This window comes from Octopus bimaculoides, chromosome 6 (genome assembly GCF_046866305.1).
Source record: "Octopus bimaculoides isolate indiv1 chromosome 6, ASM4686630v1, whole genome shotgun sequence".
Classification (NCBI taxonomy): Eukaryota; Metazoa; Mollusca; class Cephalopoda; order Octopoda; family Octopodidae; genus Octopus; species Octopus bimaculoides.
In genome coordinates this window covers 81,268,680-81,290,904 of record NC_142933.1, presented here as the reverse complement: position 1 = coordinate 81,290,904, position 22,225 = coordinate 81,268,680, and the positions used below count along the sequence as shown (strand labels likewise).

At 37.7% G+C, this 22,225-nt stretch overlaps 1 protein-coding gene and 1 long non-coding RNA gene across 2 annotated transcripts in view; both read right to left on the bottom strand.

Moving 5' to 3' along the window:
- The window catches only part of LOC128248124 (uncharacterized), a 133,493-nt gene that overhangs the window by 51,366 nt on the left and 59,902 nt on the right, over positions 1-22,225 (bottom strand). The window lies entirely within an intron of this gene.
- LOC149135286 (uncharacterized) lies at positions 16,511-17,292 on the bottom strand. The gene has a single exon (XM_089353282.1). It carries the CDS (start codon positions 17,086-17,088, stop codon positions 16,612-16,614), a length of 477 nt encoding a protein of 158 aa, XP_089209408.1. The 5' UTR covers positions 17,089-17,292; the 3' UTR covers positions 16,511-16,611.

Below are 22,225 nucleotides of genomic sequence, written 5' to 3'. Positions count from 1 at the left end.
CTCAGGTGAACAAACCAGCAGTTTGTACCATCTTGCCCATGCCAACATTTGCCTTGCAGGTAAAATTTGCATGTCTTTGTCTTCACTCTAAATTTTTTCTCTCCCCTAGAGTTTCGGATTCCATAGGAGCCTCCATATTTGAGTTGTTTTTTTTCTGTTTGGTGGTTTTGGGTTTCAGTTTTAGTTGTTTCCTCTTTTCTTTTTCCTTTTTTCCCCCTCCTTCTTTATGTTTGTGGTCGTGGTCTTTCCTTCCTTTACTAGTGGTAGCCCTTGCATTCCTGTGGTTGTCCATAGGGGTGAGGGCTCTATTTTTTGTGGGACCACTGGCACAGAGGGGCTTCTGGTTGTTGCTTCTTCATCTTCCCTATCCTAATCAGCCTGGTTCACAAGGGTGGAGGATCCATTCTTTGGTGAGACCACTGGATTAGAAGGACCGACCTCTGGTTCTGGCTTCATCTTCCCTATCCTAATCAGCCTGGTTCACAAGGGTGGAGGATCCATTCTTTGGTGAGACCACTGGATCAGAAGGACCTCTGGTTCTGGCTTCATCTTTCCTATCCTTATCAGCCTTGCCACTATTATTTTCCATGATGACAACAAGAGTGTCAATGTATGGTCTATTAAGGGTATAGAATTGGATGAATTCATTTTTTCTTCCATACTATCTGCTCAATAGTGCTACAGAAACCATTGTTCTTCAGTGCAGCAGTAATTATGTTGTTTGGAGGATCACTGTTAGCAATTGTCCACGCTTGCAACAGGTTCAGTTCCTTGCTATCCCAGATTGGTGCCATCTTCATTTTCTAAGCCCAGAGGGGGTGGGAGGATAGAGAGGAAGTGAGAGAGAGAGAAAGGGAGGTAGAGAATAAGATATAAAGGGAAGAGAAAAGAGGGTGTGGAGCGATAGGGAGAGGGCAAGAGAGAGGATGATACGAAGGAAAGAGAAAAGAGGATATGGAGTGGTATGGAGACAGAGGAGGAAGAGGAAAGAGAAAGAGACAGAGGGAGGGAGGGGAAGGGGGAACTATGAATAAAAACTTGTTCTGTACACACTACTATGTAATTCATACAAGTCCAATTTTTATCTCACTGATTTTAAAGATTGCTTTATATACTCTAGAATTTTTATATTTTTATGTATATTATATTTTTTTATCATATTGTATTATTTGTAACAATTCTGCATTTCTCAATGTATACTTTCATGGAATATACTCTGAAATATACTTTATCATACTTATAAACTAGTCATACTACTTTGAATTTATATTTTACTATTATTCATAGGTGCATTTATATTGATATATTCAAATTCTTTAAATTCTGTAAATTGTTTCAGCTTTAAAACTGCAGTCATGCTGGGACACCATTATTTATATCTGTTTATTTATAATCTATAATACAAAATATTTTATATATTATGTACTCATATCCTTTATGTTGTATGCACTACATATAAATACTTAGTTTTTGATTTTTATTATACACTTTAAGTTCTTAATATAAATGCATTTATGACTACAGTCGGCCTTATCTATTTTATATGACTCAAGTCGTGGCTTAGAAATTTATACCATATTTTTACTCATATTTTCTTATTTTTCGTATATTTTGATTTGTCTTATAACATCATACTTATTTTTTGAATTGTGGTTAATTATATATTCTATTATTATTTTTTTCTAATTCACTTTTTACTTGTTATTGTATTTTATCCTCTCTTTTTTTACAGTTTTTTTCTGGCCTGGAAGTGGGCATATACCATAGAAGGTTGTGAAATAAATAAACAAATAACTGGTTGCCCTTACCCATTGAACTTAGTCCCCAAACCTTTTATTGAATAAAAATAAAAGATAAAAGAAATTAACTCTATTTTAGTTGTAGGAGCAAGATGCTTCCATATCTGATTTCTCCCTACCCCATCCTCTTATTTCTTTCATTGCTATAAGTCTTTGTTACCCACCTACCTGTGCCTGACAGTATTTTCTCCTGTAATTCTACCAAACTGAACAAACAAATTCATTCTTATGAACAACACTGGTCATAGAATCATGAAGTTGCACAAACTGTTGGCTTTTGAATGTTTTTGCATGTTGCGAGTCATGTATTCACCTGCTGATGATGGTTTTCTTCTAATGATGTAATTTTTCCATTAATCAATTAAAATCTCATTGGAAACAGTTGTAGTGAATTGCCACATTATCCATCTGTTGTTATTTATTATTCACTTCACTCAGAACCTGCTCCTTGTGTGGATCTGAAGTATATTATAGACTGTACATTTAGTGCAATGTGCATTTCCTAGGTTAGCTTCAGGGCTCATGATATGCTCAGTCGAGTACAGTTAATTGTATACATAACCTTAATATCTCTCCAACTGTACTTCAGTACCCACATATGTGTTCCTCTATTTTTTGACCTGACCTGGTGATTTACCATTTAAGTGTCTGATTCACTCAAATCCTGATTTATTATATATAAAAGTTGAATAAAGTTAAAGGATGGTCTGGTTTTCACATATATTATTATGGTATTTTAGTAATAAAAAAGAATATTTAGTAATGCTCATAAAGTTAAATTAGCACTTTCATACACAGAGTAAACATCAGATTTCAAATGTGTTTAACTGACAGATAAACACTTTTGAAATCCAAGGCTTGCTCTTTGTATGAAAGTGCTAACTTAACTTTATGAGCATTACAAAATATTTCTTTTAATGGTAAAATACCATAATAAAAAACGTGAAAACCTGACCAACTTTTAACTTTATTCAACTGATAGATTATTCTATAAACATTCACACAAAATTTGAAACAATATATATGCATATATATATATATATATATGGACTGGCTTGTGCGGGTGGCACATAAAAGACACCATTTCGAGCGTGGCCGTTTTCGTGCGGGTGACACGTAAAAGCACCCACTACACTCTCTGAGTGGTTGGCGTTAGGAAGGGCATCCAGCTGTAGAAACTCTGCCAAATCAGACTGGAGCCTGGTGTTGCCATCCGGTTTCACCAGTCCTCAGTCAAATCGTCCAACCCATGCTAGCATGGAAAGCGGACGTTAAACGATGATGATGATGATGATATATGTATGTATGTATGTATATATATATATATACATATATACATATATATATATATATATATATATATATATATATATATATACACATATACAGGGTGTGGTGAATAAATTGTCATCTAAATTATACAAAAATGAAAATGACACTGACATCTCATTTTAACAGATATATTTACCAAAATTACATAAAAAATATCTTCAAATACTAAAGAGTAAATTTATTCAATAAAATCGCCATCGGCTTCAACTACAGCCTCCAGACAACTTCAGAATCTCCTGTAACTCTTCTGGATGGGCTCCTTGTTTAAGTTGCTTAATGCTGCCATAATCCTTGCCTTCAGTTCATCTTAGGTGTTACAAGGAGTTTTGTTGGTCTCTCACTCAACTGCACCCCACACATAATAATCAAGGAGGTTGCAGTGTGGGGAGTTAGATGGCCAGATGTAAGGGTTGATGTGGTCACAGAAATTGTCTGACAGCCATGACGTGGGTGTGTGGTAAGGTGCTTGCTTCCTGATCACATGGTACCAGGTTCAGTCCCACTGTGCAAGTACCAGGTTCAGTCCCCTTGAGCAAGTGCCTTCTACTATAGCCTTGGGCCTTGCGAGTAAATTTGGTGGACAGAAGCTGAAAAGAACCCCATCGTATGTATATATGTATATACGTATGTGTGTGTGTCTTTTTGTGTCTGTGTTTGTCACCCTACCATCACTTGACAACTGATGTTGGTGGGTTTACGTCTCCATAACTTAGCGGTTTAGCAAAAGAGTCTGGTAGAATAAGTACTAGGCTTACAAAGAATAAGTCCTAGTGTCATGACTGAAACAAGTAAAAGAATAAAAGAATAAATATATGCATACATATATACAGTACCGCACCAAATATCCAGTAAGCTTGGGACTGGAAGTAGCTCAGATTTCTGGATTTTCCAGCTTTATGGAGGCAGCCTAAGCTTCTACAAACTACGAAAAGTTAAAAACTAAATTGTATTTAACTACATTCTGAGTTCAAATTCCACCAGGGTCGACTCTGCCTTTCATTCTTTTGAAATCAATAAAACGAGTACCAGATGAGAACTAGGGTCGATGTAATTTACTCAACTTTTGCCCTGAAATTACTGACCTTGTGCCAAAATTTAAAACTAATATTATTGGTTAAACTAATTCAGCACTGCTTGAAAAAGACCTACACTGAGAAAATTGCTAATTGATTGAGCCAAAGTGACCCACAAGTCCATCATCATTCTGGACATTTCAACCAACCTTATCAAAGAACAAAAAACAATACGTCAACAACCACACAAATCATAACAGACTGACTGTATTTCCTATAATTATATTTCAGTAATATTTTCCCTGAGTATATTTTAAAATAATAATTGTGTCAGTATAATGCAAAGCCAAGAAAACATTACAGACAAAATAAACTAATTTTAAAGAGTATATAGGCAAAGATACTTCTTCAGTAATGCCTGTGTATTTTAGCTAGACATTTAGTAATGAAATGAGTTTAAAGAAAAATGTATGAAAGCCAGAAAGAAAAAAAATTATTTCTTGAAAAAAAAGTTATCAAAACATGGATCTAACTTTTGAGTTTTCAATTAGTTAACTCAAGAACCTAGCTAAGACAAAAGTGGTTGTTAGTAAGAAAGAAGATAAAACTTTCTTTCCGTCAGGTGAATGACCCTGCTCCATATGTTGGAAAGGAGTTGGATGAAATTCCATTCGCTGCACCCAATGTAAACAGTGGTATCACAGGTAGATTAACAGATAAAGTAGTCTTTGTTTGTTGTAGATGTGCAGTGCAGGAACAATAAGCACTAAGAGCACACAGGGATTAGATTCTCTCAAATGCCTAAGAGGCTCTCTTGATGTTGTAGAGAGTTTCTGTTACCTAGGTGACCAAATTAGTAATGGTGGAGGATGCTCTGAAAGTATTGTTTCTAAAATAAAAATTGGGTGGAGGAAGTTCAGAGAGCTATTACCTCTGTTGGTAACAAAAGGACTCTCTCTCAAAATAAAAGGCAGACTATATGATGCTTGTGTACAAATGGCTATACTCCATGGTAGTGAGACATGGGCTCTGAATGCAGAAGACATGCATAGACTGGAGAGAAACGAAAGTAGTATGCTCTGTTGGATGTGCAACAACAGGGCACATGTACAACAAAGTGCAAATGCATTGAGAGAAAAGTTGGGCATAAGAGGAATAAAATGTAGCATGCAAGAGAGAAGACGACGTTGGTTTGGACATGTGATGTGTATGAATGAGGACAGCTGCATAAAGAAGTGCCGATCACTGAAAGTGGATGGTACTCATGGAAAAGGGAGACCCAGGAAGACATGGGATGAAGTGGTAAGAAACAATCTCAGGAAGTTGGGCCTCATGAAGAAAATGACAATGGACTGAGATGTTTGGCAATATGAAGTTCTTGAGAAGACCTGCCCACATCAGTGGAACTGAGTTCTAGAAGCACTGTGTCCCACCCACACTTAACAAGAAAACTTATCACACACTCTACCACAACAAACTAAACTACATCTCTACATCTCTTCTCTTCCTCTTCTTTCCATTTCATGTACTATGATTACCTGCCACTCCCCAATCCTGTCCTCTTGGACATGTGCCACTGTGTCACTGCTCTCTGCTTGTTCCTGACCTGTATATTCTACCCACATGCCATCTCACTCTATTATTGCTATCTGCTAGCTCCCAACGTGGGTGTTCCACCCACATGTAACAAGAAAACTTTTCCCTCACCCTACCCCAACAAACCAATCTACATGTCTTCTTTTTCTCACACTTCTTCCTTCATACACTATGCCTAGCTCTCACTCCCAAATCCTGTCCTGACACTCCTGTTCCTCTGTATCATTGTTATGTGGTAGCCCCTCTAACTCTATATATATCCAGGTCTTTCATCACTTACTTTCACTCTTTAATCACACTCACTTCGCAATATCCTGCCACTTATATTATAGCATCTGAACCTCAAGGGTATGCCCTGACACTTGCCACCATCTATATCTCTCTCTTCCTTTACTCAACCATCTCCTTTGTATTCTGATCCCTGTTCCTTATGAGTATGCCCAGCATTTTGCCACCATCTCTATTCTGCTGTCTCCTACTCTCTCTCCTTCTCCTGCACTTCCCTCAGGTTGGGCAACCGTGTATTTTCTTTGTGGTAGCACATCTGTTTCTGTCTTCATTCCTGATCTTTCTCTCTGGCCAGGTAGTCTTGTACTTACACTACAGCAAGACATCTGTATCTGTCTCACTATAACCTTTTCATCATCACCTCCTCCAATACCTCCTCCCCTTTTAAAAGTTTTTTTTTTTTTTATTAATGTCTTGCAAGTACTTGGTGATCCTGTCAGTGAAGGTGCCACTTAAAAGCACTGAGTCCACACTGTAAAGTGGTTGGTGTTCGGAAGGGCATCCAGCTGTAAAAATCCTGCGGAAACAGTCACAGAAGTCTGGTGCAGGCTTTGGCCTGGCCAGCTCATGTGGTACCGTCCCACCCATGCTAGCATGGAAGACAGACATTAAACGATGATGAGGATGATGATGATGATGATGATGACATTCAAATGAATACACTTTAAATTCCTAAAATGTACCATACTGCTTCATGTATACAATATAATGTTTATATGGTGAAGTTTCCATTTTACTACAAAGATACTTTGAGCAAGTATTTTTTAATGTAGCCTTTAGGTGATCAAAACTTTGCTCTTTATCCTCATATCATCATTTTGCCATCCACTTTTCCATGCCTGCATGCATCAGACAAAATTTGATGAGGTAGGATTTCTATGGCTGGATGCCTTTCCTGTCACCAACCCTCACCTATTTCTAAGTAAGGTGATATTTCCCTATAACCACACATGTTTCAATGGAAGAATGGAAATGAAGGACATTGTTTGCATAACAGTGACATTCATTTACAATTATCACATGATTGCAAGGCAAGAATACAGTCACACATACACACACACACACACACACACACACATACACATGCATACACACATACATTTATACATATATAGGACAGGTTTCTTTTACTTTCCATCTACCAAATCCACTCGCAAGTCTTTTGGTCTGCCCAGGGTTGTAGAAAAAGACATTTGCCCAAGGTGCAACACAGTGGGACTGAACCCCAAAACCATATAGTTGGGAAGCAAACTTCTTGCCACACAGCCATTTTACTCACAAAGTGCAGGTATGTAGCCTAAAGGCTACATACCTGCCCCTTGTGAGTAAAATTTGGTCGACAGAAACTATGTGGTCACCCATCAGAAGGATCATCTCTGTTCTTGATTGGTAAACTTAATCTATTAGCTTGTCTGATGTCACTACTTGACCCTTTGATGGCTTTAGTAGACTACACTCTACTTCAAACATTTGAAGCAAGTCTTTAATCTGAAGATAATTTTCTTTTCTTCTGCCTGTCTTGGAAGTCATAAACAATCATTGACATTGTCCTTTCTCTTCTGCTAAGCAATAAAAGTATAAAAATTACAAACATTCATGACAGCATTTACTGTGTGTGCCAAACAGGATTATGCTTAGTTGTTGTTTAACTCCAAGTTATCTCAGATTAAGTTAATCTCTGATCAAATGCATTTCAGCTGTGACCATCCATCTATTTTTCAGGCATAGTACATATATATGATCCTGAGATGAAGGACTTTAGATCAAATGTCGATGATTAAATACTAGTCTGTTGATCCAGTAAGCAGGGCCTCATATTGGTGTGTAAGAACCAGTGTGTTATAAAACCACTGAGAGGAAGACCCAGAAATAGTGCACATTCTCTTCTGATGACCCCTGAAAATTACTGGTATCTAGTACAGAGAGCTTTTGATTGGCAGCACTTGCACAAGCAAACTGTTTGTAACTCTACAGTCTGTTCTTCCTTTTATAAGATGATATGATGAAGTTTTAGAGAGATTTACCTACATAGAGGTTCTCATCATTCATTTGAAATAGATGCATATATGGTTGGAAATGGGGGATTCTGGACAACACTCTCAAAAGAAGATTAAAGATTATGTTTAGTATAGACATCTAAAAAGAGAGCAGATATGGAGAAAAATGAGGTAAAATATAAATAGAAAAACTGTTATAAAGGCCCTCTGTTCAAAAAGTTTTTTACATATTGAATTTGCATTGATTCATTAAGATATTATTTCCTTCCCCCTCCCCTCTTCTTGGACAGTCAGATTTTTTTTCAGGGTCATCACTAAAACAGTCATGAATATAATCAGCTGAATCTTTGATCTTTTTCCACAAATATAAATGTGAGCTATATATAATGAGAGCGTAATAGCTACAGGTGGTGGTTGTGGTGGTGCCCAACTACTTATGCTTTATATCCAAGCTAATCTTGGACAGCTAGACATTTATTAAAGGCAATTCTATACCTAAATCAAATTCAATAACAAGTATGTACAATACAAATATATATGTATATATATATATATATATATATATATAAATATATATATATATATATATATCTGAAGCAGATAAGGAAAGATTTGCCAATGTTCTGCGCCGTGAGGACCAAAGACTCGAGGTATTTCGTGTTGCAAGACAGTGTAGGAGAGAGAATAGTGATGTTGTAGGAGAGAAATGTGTTCGCATGGATGATGGTACGCTTGCATTAAATGAGGATGCAAAGAAAGAGGTCTGGAGATGCCACTACGATAGATTGCTTAATAAAGAGAATGAATGGGAGAAAGAGAGCCTGCCGTATGTCGACCCAATAGAGGGACCAGCTATCCGAGTTGATAGTACCAGGGTAGATAAAGCAATTAAGAGTATGAAGACTGGGAAAGCCCCCGGCCCATCAGGAATCACTGCAGAGATGCTCAAAATATCTGGCAGTGTTGGCTATAGCCTAGTCACCCGTATTACGAACCAGGTGATACACGGAGTCATACCCAATGACTGGTGTAGCAGCATCATAGTCAACTGCTACAAAGGTAAAGGTGACGCTTTAGATACAAATAATTACAGAGGCATCAAGCTGTTAGATCAGGTTATGAAAGTTACAGAGAGGGTCATAGCCCAACTAATTAGGGAGCGAATCAATTTAGATGAGATGCAGTTTGGGTTCGTGCCAGGTAAAAGCACTACTGATGCCTTATTTCTAGTGAGACAGTTGCAGGAGAAATACCTAGCTAAGGATAAACCTCTGTACCTGGCTTTCGTTGACATGGAGAAAGCCTTTGACAGGGTCCCCCGATCCCTTATCTGGTGGTCAATGAGGAAACTTGGGATAGAAGAATGGTTAGTGAGAGCTGTGCGAGCCATGTACAGAGATGCTGCCAGTAAGGTGAGGGTTGGAAATGAGTACAGCAATGAATTCCGGGTAGAGGTAGGGGTCCACCAAGGTTCCGTCCTCAGCCCCCTCTTATTTATCATAGTCCTCCAGGCAATCACAGAGGAGTTCAAGACAGGTTACCCCTGGAAGCTCCTTTATGCTGATGACCTTGCCCTAATTGCGGAGTCACTATCAGAACTAGAGGAGAAGTTTCAGGTGTGGAAGCAAGGTCTAGAATTGAAGGGCCTTAGAGTCAACCTAGCTAAAACCAAAATCCTAATAAGTAGGAAGGTAGATAAAACACAAACCCCTTCAGGTAGATGGCCCTGCTCAGTATGTAGAAAAGGAGTAGGTAGTAACTCTATAAGATGTACCCGGTGCAAGCTATGGACACATAAGAGGTGCAGCAACATCAAAGGCAGGTTAACTAGCAAGTTAGTTTTTGTTTGTGGCAGATGTTCAGGTGCAATAAAGACTGTAAACAAACAGGAAACAACTTCTATCTCATTCCAGGGTGAAAAACTAGAGGTGGTCGATAGCTTCCGCTATCTGGGAGACCAAGTTAGTAGTGGGGGTGGGTGCGCTGAAAGTGTAACTGCTAGAATAAGAATAGCCTGGGCAAAGTTTAGAGAGCTCTTACCCCTGCTGGCGACAAAGGGACTCTCACTCAGAGTAAAAGGCAGACTGTATGACGCATGCGTACGAACAACCATGCTACATGGCAGTGAAACATGGGCTGTAACTGCTGAGGACATACGTAAGCTCGCAAGGAATGAAGCCAGTATGCTCCGTTGGATGTGTAATGTCAATGTGAATACCCGTCAGAGTGTAAGTATCTTGAGAGAAATGCTGAACATTAGACGCATCAGTTGTGGCGTGCAAGAGAGACGATTGCGCTGGTATGGACATGTGGTGAGAATGGATGAGGATAGCTGCGTGAAAAAGTGCCACACCCTAACAGTTGAGGGAACCCGTGGAAGAGGTAGGCCCAGGAAGACCTGGGCTGAGGTGGTGAGGCAAGACCTTTGTACATTGGGCCTCACCGAGGCGATGACTACTGACCGAGACCTTTGGAAATGTGCTGTGCGTGAGAAGACCCGGCAAGCCAAGTAAGATCGTTGCCAGTGCCCCTGGACTGGTTCTTGTGCGGGTGGCACATGAGATGCACCATTTTGAGCGTGGCCGTTGCCAGTACCGCCTGACTGGCTCCCGTAGGATTTTCGAGCGAGATCGTTGCCAGTGCCCCTGGACTGGCTTGTGCGGGTGGCACATAAAAGACACCATTTCGAGCGTGGCCGTTTTCGTGCGGGTGACACGTAAAAGCACCCACTACACTCTCTGAGTGGTTGGCGTTAGGAAGGGCATCCAGCTGTAGAAACTCTGCCAAATCAGACTGGAGCCTGGTGTTGCCATCCGGTTTCACCAGTCCTCAGTCAAATCGTCCAACCCATGCTAGCATGGAAAGCGGACGTTAAACGATGATGATGATGATGATGATGGTGATATATATATATATATATATCCGGTTTCACCAGTCCTCAGTCAAATCGTCCAACCCATGCTAGCATGGAAAGCGGACGTTAAACGATGATGATGATGATGATGATATATATATATTATTCATTTAAAATATAGAGATGCCTATAATATATATATATATATATATATATATATATATATATATATATATATATATATGCAGGGTGTGGTGAATAAAGTGTTATCCAAATTATGCAAAAATTAAAATAACATACACATCCCATTTTAACAGATACATTACCAAAATTACATAAAAATATTTTCAAATATTAAAGAGTAAATTTATTCAATAAAATCGCCATTGGCTTCAACCACAGCCTCCAGACAACTTCGGAATCTTATGCAACTCTTCTGGATGTTCTCCTTGTTTAAGTTGGTGAATGCTGCCATAATCCTTGCCTTCAGTTGATCTTTGGTGTTACAAGGAGTTTTGTTGGTCTTTCGTTGAACTGCAACCCACGCATAACAATCAAGGAGGCTTCTGTGTGGGGAGTGTGTATATATGTCTAAGACATTCAAGATCCAGCAATAGGTACAAAAGTCATGGTAACTGATTTTCTGAATGGCAAAGGTATCATTCTCCTTGATTTTCTGAATCATAGAGATACCATGAACAGTAAGCAGTGGATTAAAAAAGCTTAGGGAAGCTATTATGAGGAAGAATCTGAAAATGATCCACATCAGGTGCAGGCATGGCTGTGTGGTGAGAAACTTGCTTCCAAACCATATGGTTCTGAGTTCAGTCCCACTGTGTGGAACCTTGAGAAAGTGTCTTGGGTCAACCAAAGCCTTGTGAATAGATTTGCTAGATGGAAACTGAAAGGAGCCCATCATATATGTATATATATGTATGTGTGTGGTTCTTTGTATCTGCGTTTGTCCCCCACCACTACTTAACAACTGGTGTTGGTTTGTTTACTTCCCCGTAACTTAGTGGGTCAGCAAAAGAAACCGATAGAATAATTATTAGGCTTTAAAACAAAAGTCCTGGGGTCGATTTCTTCAAGATGGCGCCCTAGCATGCCTACAGTCAAATGAGTGAAACAAGTAAAAGGAACAAGATAAATTCATCATAGTAATTCATGGTTACATACATTTTTGACAACAAATCAGGCAATAGGCAAACTGGGCAGGTCAATGGTCCTCTATCAACTGCACAGTGAGAATCTCATACCCTCCAGCTTCCACCTGTTTGATCCTATAAAAGACAGTCTTCTGAGATAGCAATTTGATGACATAGATGAGGTGAAAGTGGCTGTGAAGAAATGGAGACATCATTAACACTTGAATTCAAAGAGAATTCAAAAGTTGGATGCAACAATAGTGCAAATGCAACATCACATGTGATGGAGATTTTGTTGAGTAGTACTTTTCTATAGAGGATGAATTACTCAACCAATATATGTTATTTGAATAATCAACATCAGTTAATAAAAAGTAAGGTTATGCTCACTTTTGCATTACTTTTGGTTCAACCCTCCTAAATTATTAATCATATTTGTATTCTGCATTTAAATTCTTGCATGTGTATTTGATAACATTATGTGTGTCTGTATGTGTCCATGTATATATATATGTGTGTATGTGTACATGTATATATATGGTCATGCTCTGACTGGCCATAACAAACAACGTTCTAATGATATATATGTATAGGTGCAGGAGTGGCTGTGTGGTACATAGCTTGCTTACCAACCATGTTTCCGGGTTCACTCCCACTGCATGGCACCTTGGGCAAGTGTCTTCTACATTAGCCCTGGGCCAGCTAAAGCCTTGTGAGAGTGAAGATGGAAACATATCACCAGTATCAAAGCAAAAAAAGCATTCTAAATGCTCTGAAATCATCAGAACACCTGAATTTATCCAACATGTTCAACAGACCATTGATTACAATCCCAGAAAGTCCATGAGGTCAATTACAAAAGATCTCCATGTGTCAGAAGGAACAGTCAGAAATGTTGTCCACAAAGACATCAGATATAAGTTTTATATGATGAGGAAAGGTCAATTTGTCAGAAAAAGCAAAAGAAAATCACTACATCAGATCTAAAAGGTTCTTAAACAAACTGAAAAATCCTGCAGAAGATTTGATTTGGTTTTTCTCAAACGAGAAAAACTTCAACCAAGATCAAAAAGTTAACATAAGAAATGACAGATGGTTATATGCAAACCCTTCTGAAGTTCCAAGTGTTATGCATACAAAATTTCCTGCAATTGTCATGGTTTTAGGGGTTGTCAGCCATAAAGGACATGTGACGCCTCCTCAATTCTTTCTACAAGGCCTTAGAGTTAACTCTGCCACCTACATTGAGGTCATGGAAATAATTGTTAAGCCCTGGATAGACAGTGTATGAAATGGAATACCATATGTGTTTGAGTAAGACTCTGCACTATCACACATGACTCTAGTAACACGGGAAAGGGTTGTTGAAAATTTTCATGGTCACATAACTGCTAACATTTGATCCAAATTCCCCAGATCTCAATCCATTGGACTATTACATGTGGAGTGTTGTTGAGAGAGAGGTCAAAGAACATGCCCATAACACCAAAGATTCTTTGAAAGCTGCCGTAGTCAGAGTAATGTCCAAAATGAACCAGGACCACTTGATTCAATCATGTAGATGACTTAGATCTCATATAGAAGCAGTTGTTGAAGCTGAAGGTGGCTTTATTGAATAACATTATAGAAAAGAATGTTTATTTTTATCCTTATAGCATTTTTTGATAAATAAAGTTGTTATCTGTTATTATATGTTTTTTTTTTTATAAACATAAATCTGTGTTCAAATATTTTACACACTCTGTATATACATATCTTTTACTTTTTAACTTGTTTTCAGTCAATGGTCTGCAGCCATGCTGGCGCACCACCTTAAAGGGCTTTAGCCAAATGAAACGACCCTAATATTTATTCAATTTATGCCTGGTACTTATTTTACTGGTCTTTTCTGCCGAACCACTAAGTTACAGAGACATAAACAAACCAACATCAATTGTCAAGCAGTGATGAGAGACAAGAGGCTCCTTTCAGTTTCTGTCAACAAAATCCGCTCCCAAGGCTTTGGCCAGCGTGAAACTATAGAAGAAGATGCTGGTCCTGCGTGAAAGTACCCAGTATACTCTGTATAGTGGTTGGCATTAGGAAGCACATCCAGCCATGGAGCCTAGGTAACTCTTCGGCTGGTCAGCTTCTTTCAAACCATCCAACCTACGCCAGCATGGAAAACAGACGTTAAATGATGATGATGATTTTGGTGATGATGATGATGATGATGATGATGATGATGATGATGATGATGACACATATGAATCTATGTGCCATTGCGTGTTTGTGCACATATGTATACTTGCAAACATTCAATGCATGCATATGCGTATGAGTGAGTACATAGATGCATATTTTGAAAGAGAATAAGAGAGAGTGAGAAAGAAGGAAAGCAAGGGAGGGTTAAAGTTGAAGAATATTATAATTTGTTATAATAACTGTCAACACTTCAACACCGACCTTCTCTCTTTATTAATTAATTTTTTTTTCTTTTTGCTGGATTATTGCTGCAGATGTTATTATTTTAATTTACTATTTTTTTATAGGCCAGGAGAACCAGAACTAGCAGCAGAAGCAGTTATAAGCAGTAAGAACCAGTTAAGAAGAACTAGGCCAGGAAGGGTGAAGTATTTGTGAAGAGGGTATTAGAAGTGAGAAATCAGATTGACCTTTGGTTTAATAGAGAAACAAATCAGGCCAACAAAACACAGCAGGTGATAAAAATCTTTCTTCAACAACACCTGTTGGTTTTGCATTAGATATTTTAATGATAAACAATTTTTACTTAAATCTTGTTAGTTTGGTTGCTGTTGGTGGATTTTTTGTTTGTTTGTTTTTTTGTGTTTTATTTTTGTTGTTGTTATGAAAATTCATTTTGATGTGCATGAAAACATGCACACACTGCAAATACATGCAGACAGACATATGACCATGACTGAGAAGCTTGAATAACAATCTTTTATTGTAGCCTTGGGTGAATCACTTTTGTGAGTAGATTTGGTGAATCAAAACTGAAAGGAACTTAACGTGTGTTTGTGTGTCTGTGTATTGTATATGTGTCTGCATTGGTATGTATGTATGTGTGTGTCTGTGTGTGCGTACACACGTGTGTGTGCGTACACACGTGTGTGTGCATGCGTGTGTATATATATATATATATATATATATATATATATATATATATATATATATATATATATATACATATATACATATATATATATAAAGAAAATGGAGAGTTTGAACAGAGCAAAATCAGTTTATTTGTATAATAGTCAATTTCATATTCTGTTCTCATATATCGAATAGATGAAAACGTCTATAAATTAATTGAAATAGGGATAAACCGATGGACGCTTGAATGTAAGACATCCCTAGAAAGTGCAATTTCTTTCTATACAAAACTTCATAAACACTTGTTAAGCACTTCCACCAGCAAAATGGAGAGAATAGAAAGAGAAATATCAATGAAAGGCATTCCTATTCATGAAGGACCTAATAGAAAAAACAACGGAGTTGATTCACAGACTCAGATGGGGAGCATTGTACTATGTACACATGCTGCCATTCAGTCTGTAGTGAACACTACATCTACTAGGATGTAACATGAATGTGTCAGTTTTTGCCCTGAAGAGATTTTTACCTTCTGAATTCCCAATGCAATTCTTAATCGCAAAATATGAATCATCATCATCATCATCGTTTAACGTCCGCTTTCCATGGTAGCATGGGTTGGACGACTTGACTGAGGACTGGTGAAACCGGATGGCAACACCAGGCTCCAATCTAAATTTGGCAGAGTTTCTACAGCTGGATGCCCTTCCTAACGCCAACCACTCAGATATATATATATATATATATATATATATATATAGATAGATATATATAATTTTTTTAAAGATGCTAGGGTGGGGGTATGATTCGAGGGAGGATTTGGCTGCTATTTATTTATTTATTTTTACATAGCAGGTCGAGGGGCCACGTAGCAGAAGAGAGTCCTTGTTGACCTACAGTTAATAATAAAAGTCACATTGTGCATGAGAGTACAATGCCGAATGACAGATGGAATAAAAAAATTAAAAAAATTTTTTAAATGCAGATAAAAAAAAAATTTTTTTTTTTTTAAATTTTTTAAAAAAGGAGGGGGTGATGATATACGGGGGAACAATATATATGGACCCCTTCTCCATCTGGCCCCTTAATATCAAATAATGCAATAGCAAAAAAAAAAAAAAAATAAGAAAGGGAAAAGAAACTGAATATAGGACCCCCCCCCCCCCACCGGTAGGATTCAAATCGCCAAACTTACCATTCATTTGCCTGCTCCCTGATGCTCATACAAGGCTGTCCCCTACTCAACACTGCTTGTCCTCCCTGAAAGCCCCACCCCCGAAATTCCTATGCCCCCCCCACTTCCCCTCCCTTCGTTCGATGACTGCCTCTTCTCTTCCTCCTCTCTCTCTCTCTCTCTCTCTCTCTCTCTCTCTCTCTCTCTCTCTCTCTCTCTCTCTCTCTCACACACTGTCTCTCACTCGCAACACCACCACACTCCCTATAATCTATGTCTATCTCTCGACCCGCTTCCTCTCGCACTCATTCTCAGTTGTTGTCCACGCTGGAGTCCTCGTGGTAGTCGTTGGCTGTGGTCGGTGACGACGTGTCGCTGCTGTCCGAAGGACTGACGTTCTGAGTGTCCGTTGACGACCGTCGGTCTTTCTTCGGCTGGTAGTCCGTGATCACCACCGTCACTGACATGTGCGTGGCACTGCTCCGGTCAATGTTCTTTAACCGCGGTGGTCTGTTGGCCCTCTTTGTTGAATTACTGCTGTGTTTGTCCTTTCTCATCTGACTCTTCTCTTTCTTCGGTGGTGGGGCAAACTGTTGAGAATTCTGTTGAACGACGTGGGTGTTCAGTCGCGGTTTTGGGCTAAGAGAAGTACATTCATCATCTGAGGAATCGGTCCACTCATACAGTTTGGCACTGGTAGGTGTCAGGTGAGACTTTCGTTTTTTGATGATGCCGGATTCTTTATCATTCGATGTGTCAGTACATTCAGCTGGTTTCTCATTTGACATGCTTAAAGAGGATTTTTTGGGTCTGTCTTTTGTAGTTGCAGATTTTTTTGTCTCTGGATTTTCTTTTCGTTTTGTGTGGTGGTCACCATCTCACAGGGAGCCGGAATACAGGGACTGGTTGAGATGGGGACTCGGTGGCGAATAGCTTAGAGCAGGATTATGTCTTGAATGCACTGTGGCCACTGATTTCGGTGAGACTTGTCATTCCCATATGGTTTTCTGAGCCTGTAGCACCTGCCCCAACGACCTTGTGATTGTACTGTCGTGGAATCTTGTTGAAGTACCTTTACGTACGTCACACATTTCACATTTGTAAGCCTCGGGAGAATTTCGGTAAGTACACACACTGCAGTCCCAGTAACCCTCGTCAGGGGCCTTAGAGTGTCGTTTGGACCTACTTGTCCCCCGCTTGTCTTCCATTAATGAAGGTAGATATTGAAATGCGCATAGGCATTATGAAATTGACTATTACATAAATAAATTGATTTTGCTGTGTTCAAGCTCTCCAGTTTCTTTATATTATATTACTAAAATTCTGTTCTCATCAAATAGATGAAAACATCTGTAAATTAATTAATATAGAAATAAACTGGTAGACACTTGGATGTAAGACATGTCTAGAAAGAGCAATTTCTTGCTATACAAAACTACACACTCACACACACACACACACACACACACACACATATATATATATATATATATATATATATACTATATATAAAACAGAGATGTGCGTGTAATCACTTTTCACGTGAAATCGACTTCACCAAATGCTTCCATACTTGTAATGCATGAATAATTTGACCTCGGATAAATCTTAGGCTCTTCATTTGATTTTTTTAATTAAAAATAAATAATATTGCTTTATATTTAAGATTCACTTCTTTAAAAAGTTTCCTCAATGTCAACTTCCGGTATTGACGTAACAACCGCAAAAAGCTTCACTCTCTATTTTGTGTGTTCATGTGTATGAGAGAGAGAGAGAGAGAGAGTAAATACTACATACTCACTCTGTCTCACACACCCCTTGACTCACTCACACTCTGTCTCTTACAAACACACATACATAAATGTATACAAACATATTTACAAAGACACACGTGTGTATGCGCGTGCACATGCGTGCGTGCGTGCGTGCGTGGGGGGGTTCCACAATCGCCATTTATTTCAATTACTCTTCTGAGGATATTCATGTAAATCATTTTTTTCATTTAATCCCCATTTTAATTTTCGTAAAAGTTTCCAAGTACCAATGAGGCTTTTTGGCACATCTTCAATTTTCCCCATTCATGAGAGGCGCCCAGCCATCATTCATCTGAGAGTCCATCTACAGAATGTCCTCAAATTTCTATACAGCATATTTTGCCTTTTTTTCTTCAAGTATATAAGCAACAATTTCATTCCCGAGCAACGCCGGGTGCCTCTGCTAGTATATATATATAGAGCATTCAGTATCTCATCACAGCGTTCAGTATCTCATCTTGTTCGGCTTAATGTCCCTCAACATTGTTTTCACTGTTTAGTTTTCCCTGTCTTGGTTTTTGTTTGCCACTTTGGAATCCTCCACATAGCAGGTTTAATTTGCTTTGTGGGAAGAGCTATTCTAAGAGCACGTTCTGCCTCATCTTCAAAACACCTAGTTTAGAATAGAGGCAGCTGATGAAGGAAAAGTTCCATACATGGCTCGTCTGTTTTCCTATGTGTTCATTCTGTTGTCCGTAAAAAAAGTCCGTTTTTGTGCTTTGTTTATGTTCCCCGTTCCTTTTTTGACGTCCTGTACCCGGATATGCATCTATATATACATGTAGATGTAGGCATGTGCATATATGTATGTATACATGCATATGCTCACATATCATTTGTATTATTATTATTATATATATATATATATATATATATATATATATATATATATATATATATATATATATATATATATATATATATATATATATATATATACATATATATGGTGTGGGGAGCTGAAAATTTCCTGGCTTTGGGTTAAAAAATACAGGATTTTATTCAACATATTTCCCTCCCAGGTTCACACACTTATTTCAGCAGTCCTTCAGTTTTTCTAAGCTCTGTAAAAGAATTTGGAATGTTGGGCCTCCAACCAGGCCTCTCATGATACTCTTAATGCCAGGAACTTTTCAACACTCCATCATGTGTGTGTGTGTGTGCATATATATATAATCTGTAAAGGTAAGATCGAAGGATCAAGGTGTAGGAAGATAGTAAGCTTCAAGCAGTCCACAGAAGATATAAAAAACAACTTTCAGGAACAATAGCAGTTTATTGACATAGAAGGTTGTAAATTTTTCCCATAACAAAATTTGATAAGCTGAAAAAGGAGCCAATCGAATCTCCTGCAAATTAACCGACATCCTTTGACAACAATGTAAACTTCTTTTGAATATGGTATCTTTGGCCTGACGAGTAGCTTCAGATTACTCCTTGTTTGGATAATTACTACTTCTGAGGTTCTGCTGGCTATGAAACGTATGTAGCCTGGATTTTATCTGCTCCGTTCCCTAATTTCATATATATATATATATATATATATATATATATATACACACACACACACACGCACACATGCACGCATACACACACACACACACATATGGGAATTGTTCTGCAGGTGGGAATCCATTCACATCCATCCAAAAGTTCCATTAGCCCTCTGGCCTCTTTTTATTCCTTCAGCTGTATCAAAGTTAATCAATCCATGCAGGACAAGTGTTTCATGGTGCTGCCATTCAAATCACCTTTCTTTGACCTTGGCCATTGATTTCATTCTAATGGAAGGGCTCATTGATGAATAATTGATTCTGTTTGATATATTTCTCTAGCAACACAACACACATTAATTTGTCTTGAATCTCTCTCTCTCTTTCTTTCTTTCTCTCTCTCTTTCTTTCTTTCTCTCTCTCTTTCTTTCTTTCTCTCTCCTTCTCCCTCTCTATCTCCTTCTCTCTCTTTCTCTCTGCCACCCACTTCTTATTTTTCTTTCTCCTCTGCTTCCTCCATTATTTCTAGATTAACAACATAAGCAGGATATTTGGTTACATATAAGACTCTATACCTCATTTCATCAGGGAATATGCCATACAGAAGTTTTATATATATATATATATTCAAGAATCAAATTATTTTATTGAAATGTGAAGCTGCTGTATAGCAGATAATATCAACTAACATACCAGGCCAAGAAAAGGAAAAAAAGAAACAACAACAACACCAATAGTAGTAGTAATAATAGTAATAATGATACTAATAATAATAATAATAATAATAATAATAATAATAATAAAAAACTTAGAGGGAACAAACAAGGGCAGACAAAGGGATTAAGTCGATTACATCGACCCCAGTGCATAACTGGTACTTAATTTATCGACCCGGAAAGGATGAAAGGCAAAGTCGACTTCGGCAGAATTTGAACTTAGAACGTAAAGATAGACGAAATACCGCTAAGCATTTCACTCAGCGTTCTAATGTTTCTGACAGCTTGGCACCTTACATATAGTTTGTATTGAAACTGAATAAATTGAAATGTCTTAGATTCACCTCTGTACTATTTCCACCTCCATCTTTTATACATATGTGTATATGTCTTTGTGTGTGTGTGTGTATGTGTGTGTGTGTGTGTGTGTGTGTGTATGTGTGTGTGTGTGAGTGTGTGTGTGTGTATACATATATATATTTACATATACATATATTAATATATATATACATATCTCTCTCTGTCCCCTATATATATATATATATATATATATATATATATATATATATATATGTATGTATATATATATATATATATATATATATGTATGTATGTATGTATGTATGTATGTATGTATGTATGTCTGTATGTATGTATAAATACATATATATATATATATATATATATATATATATATATATATATATATATATATATATATATATATAAACATAAAATATATATATATACATACATAAATACACTACAGTAAATTTCTCATTAAGCTGTGTACAATCCCATCAAATTGGATATCAGATAAACCCAAAAAAGAACAGTGTTGGCAGAGTTAAGGGAATGCCTCTTAGTGTTGACTTCCCCTGCCAAACTTGAGTATCAGTGTTATAGGGTATATATATTTTAGATGTGCTGAGTTCGTACTGCATGCCCATCAAAATTAGTAGTTTCATCATAAACACTAAACCCATTCAGTAACATAATCATTAATTGTAACAGTAAGCTAACATTTTCTATCCTTGTTATGAAACAATGCAGTCATTGTTTTGAAGTAGTACTCCACATCCTACAGATAATTGTACCAGGATATGTATTGGGCAAGTGGTAAGATAATCAGAGAGTGACAAGAATAAAGGCCCAAAACAAACAACTTTTCACTAGTCACACATCCTGTTAATTATTTATTTTTATATCCCTCTCTAAGAAATGCTCCTTTTCTATCCAGCATTCCATTCTCTTCTCTAACTAGCCTCTTAATTCACTTATTGCTCTATATACTCAGAGAAGTGCAAATATAAATAAACACACAGACACATATATCCAACTTGCCCTCCCCTCATCATCATTGTCATCATCATCATTTAACATCTGTGTTCCATATTGCCTAGGGCTGGATGGTTTAACAGGATCCTATGACTTCAAGGACTGTATCATGCTTAAGTATTTGCTTGGCATAGCTTCTACAGCTGGATGCCCTCCTTAATGCCAACCACTTAACAGTTACTGAATCAGGAGAGATGGTGTTCTCCATTTGAACAAAAGAAACTTATTTGTGTGCTTGCATTTGTTAAGAATTTCAGATCTAGAATCAAGTTGTGTGATGGATTCTTGATGCAAGTTATGCATAGCTGGAAGATCACACAGTCTTTTTAGGTCCAAGAATTCCATGATACTACTTAATTCCAGATCCAAACTTTTTAGTAATGCAAGCACATTAGTGCATCAGTCAAAATGCTTAGCAGCATTTCTTCCAGCTTTTTACATTCTGAGTTCAAATTCTAACCACGTCAGTTTTTGTTTATCATCCTTTTGGATGGAGTAAGTATTTGAATTACTCCATCCAACTCAACAAATGCTGACCTTCAACCCTGCAGCAGATCAGCATCT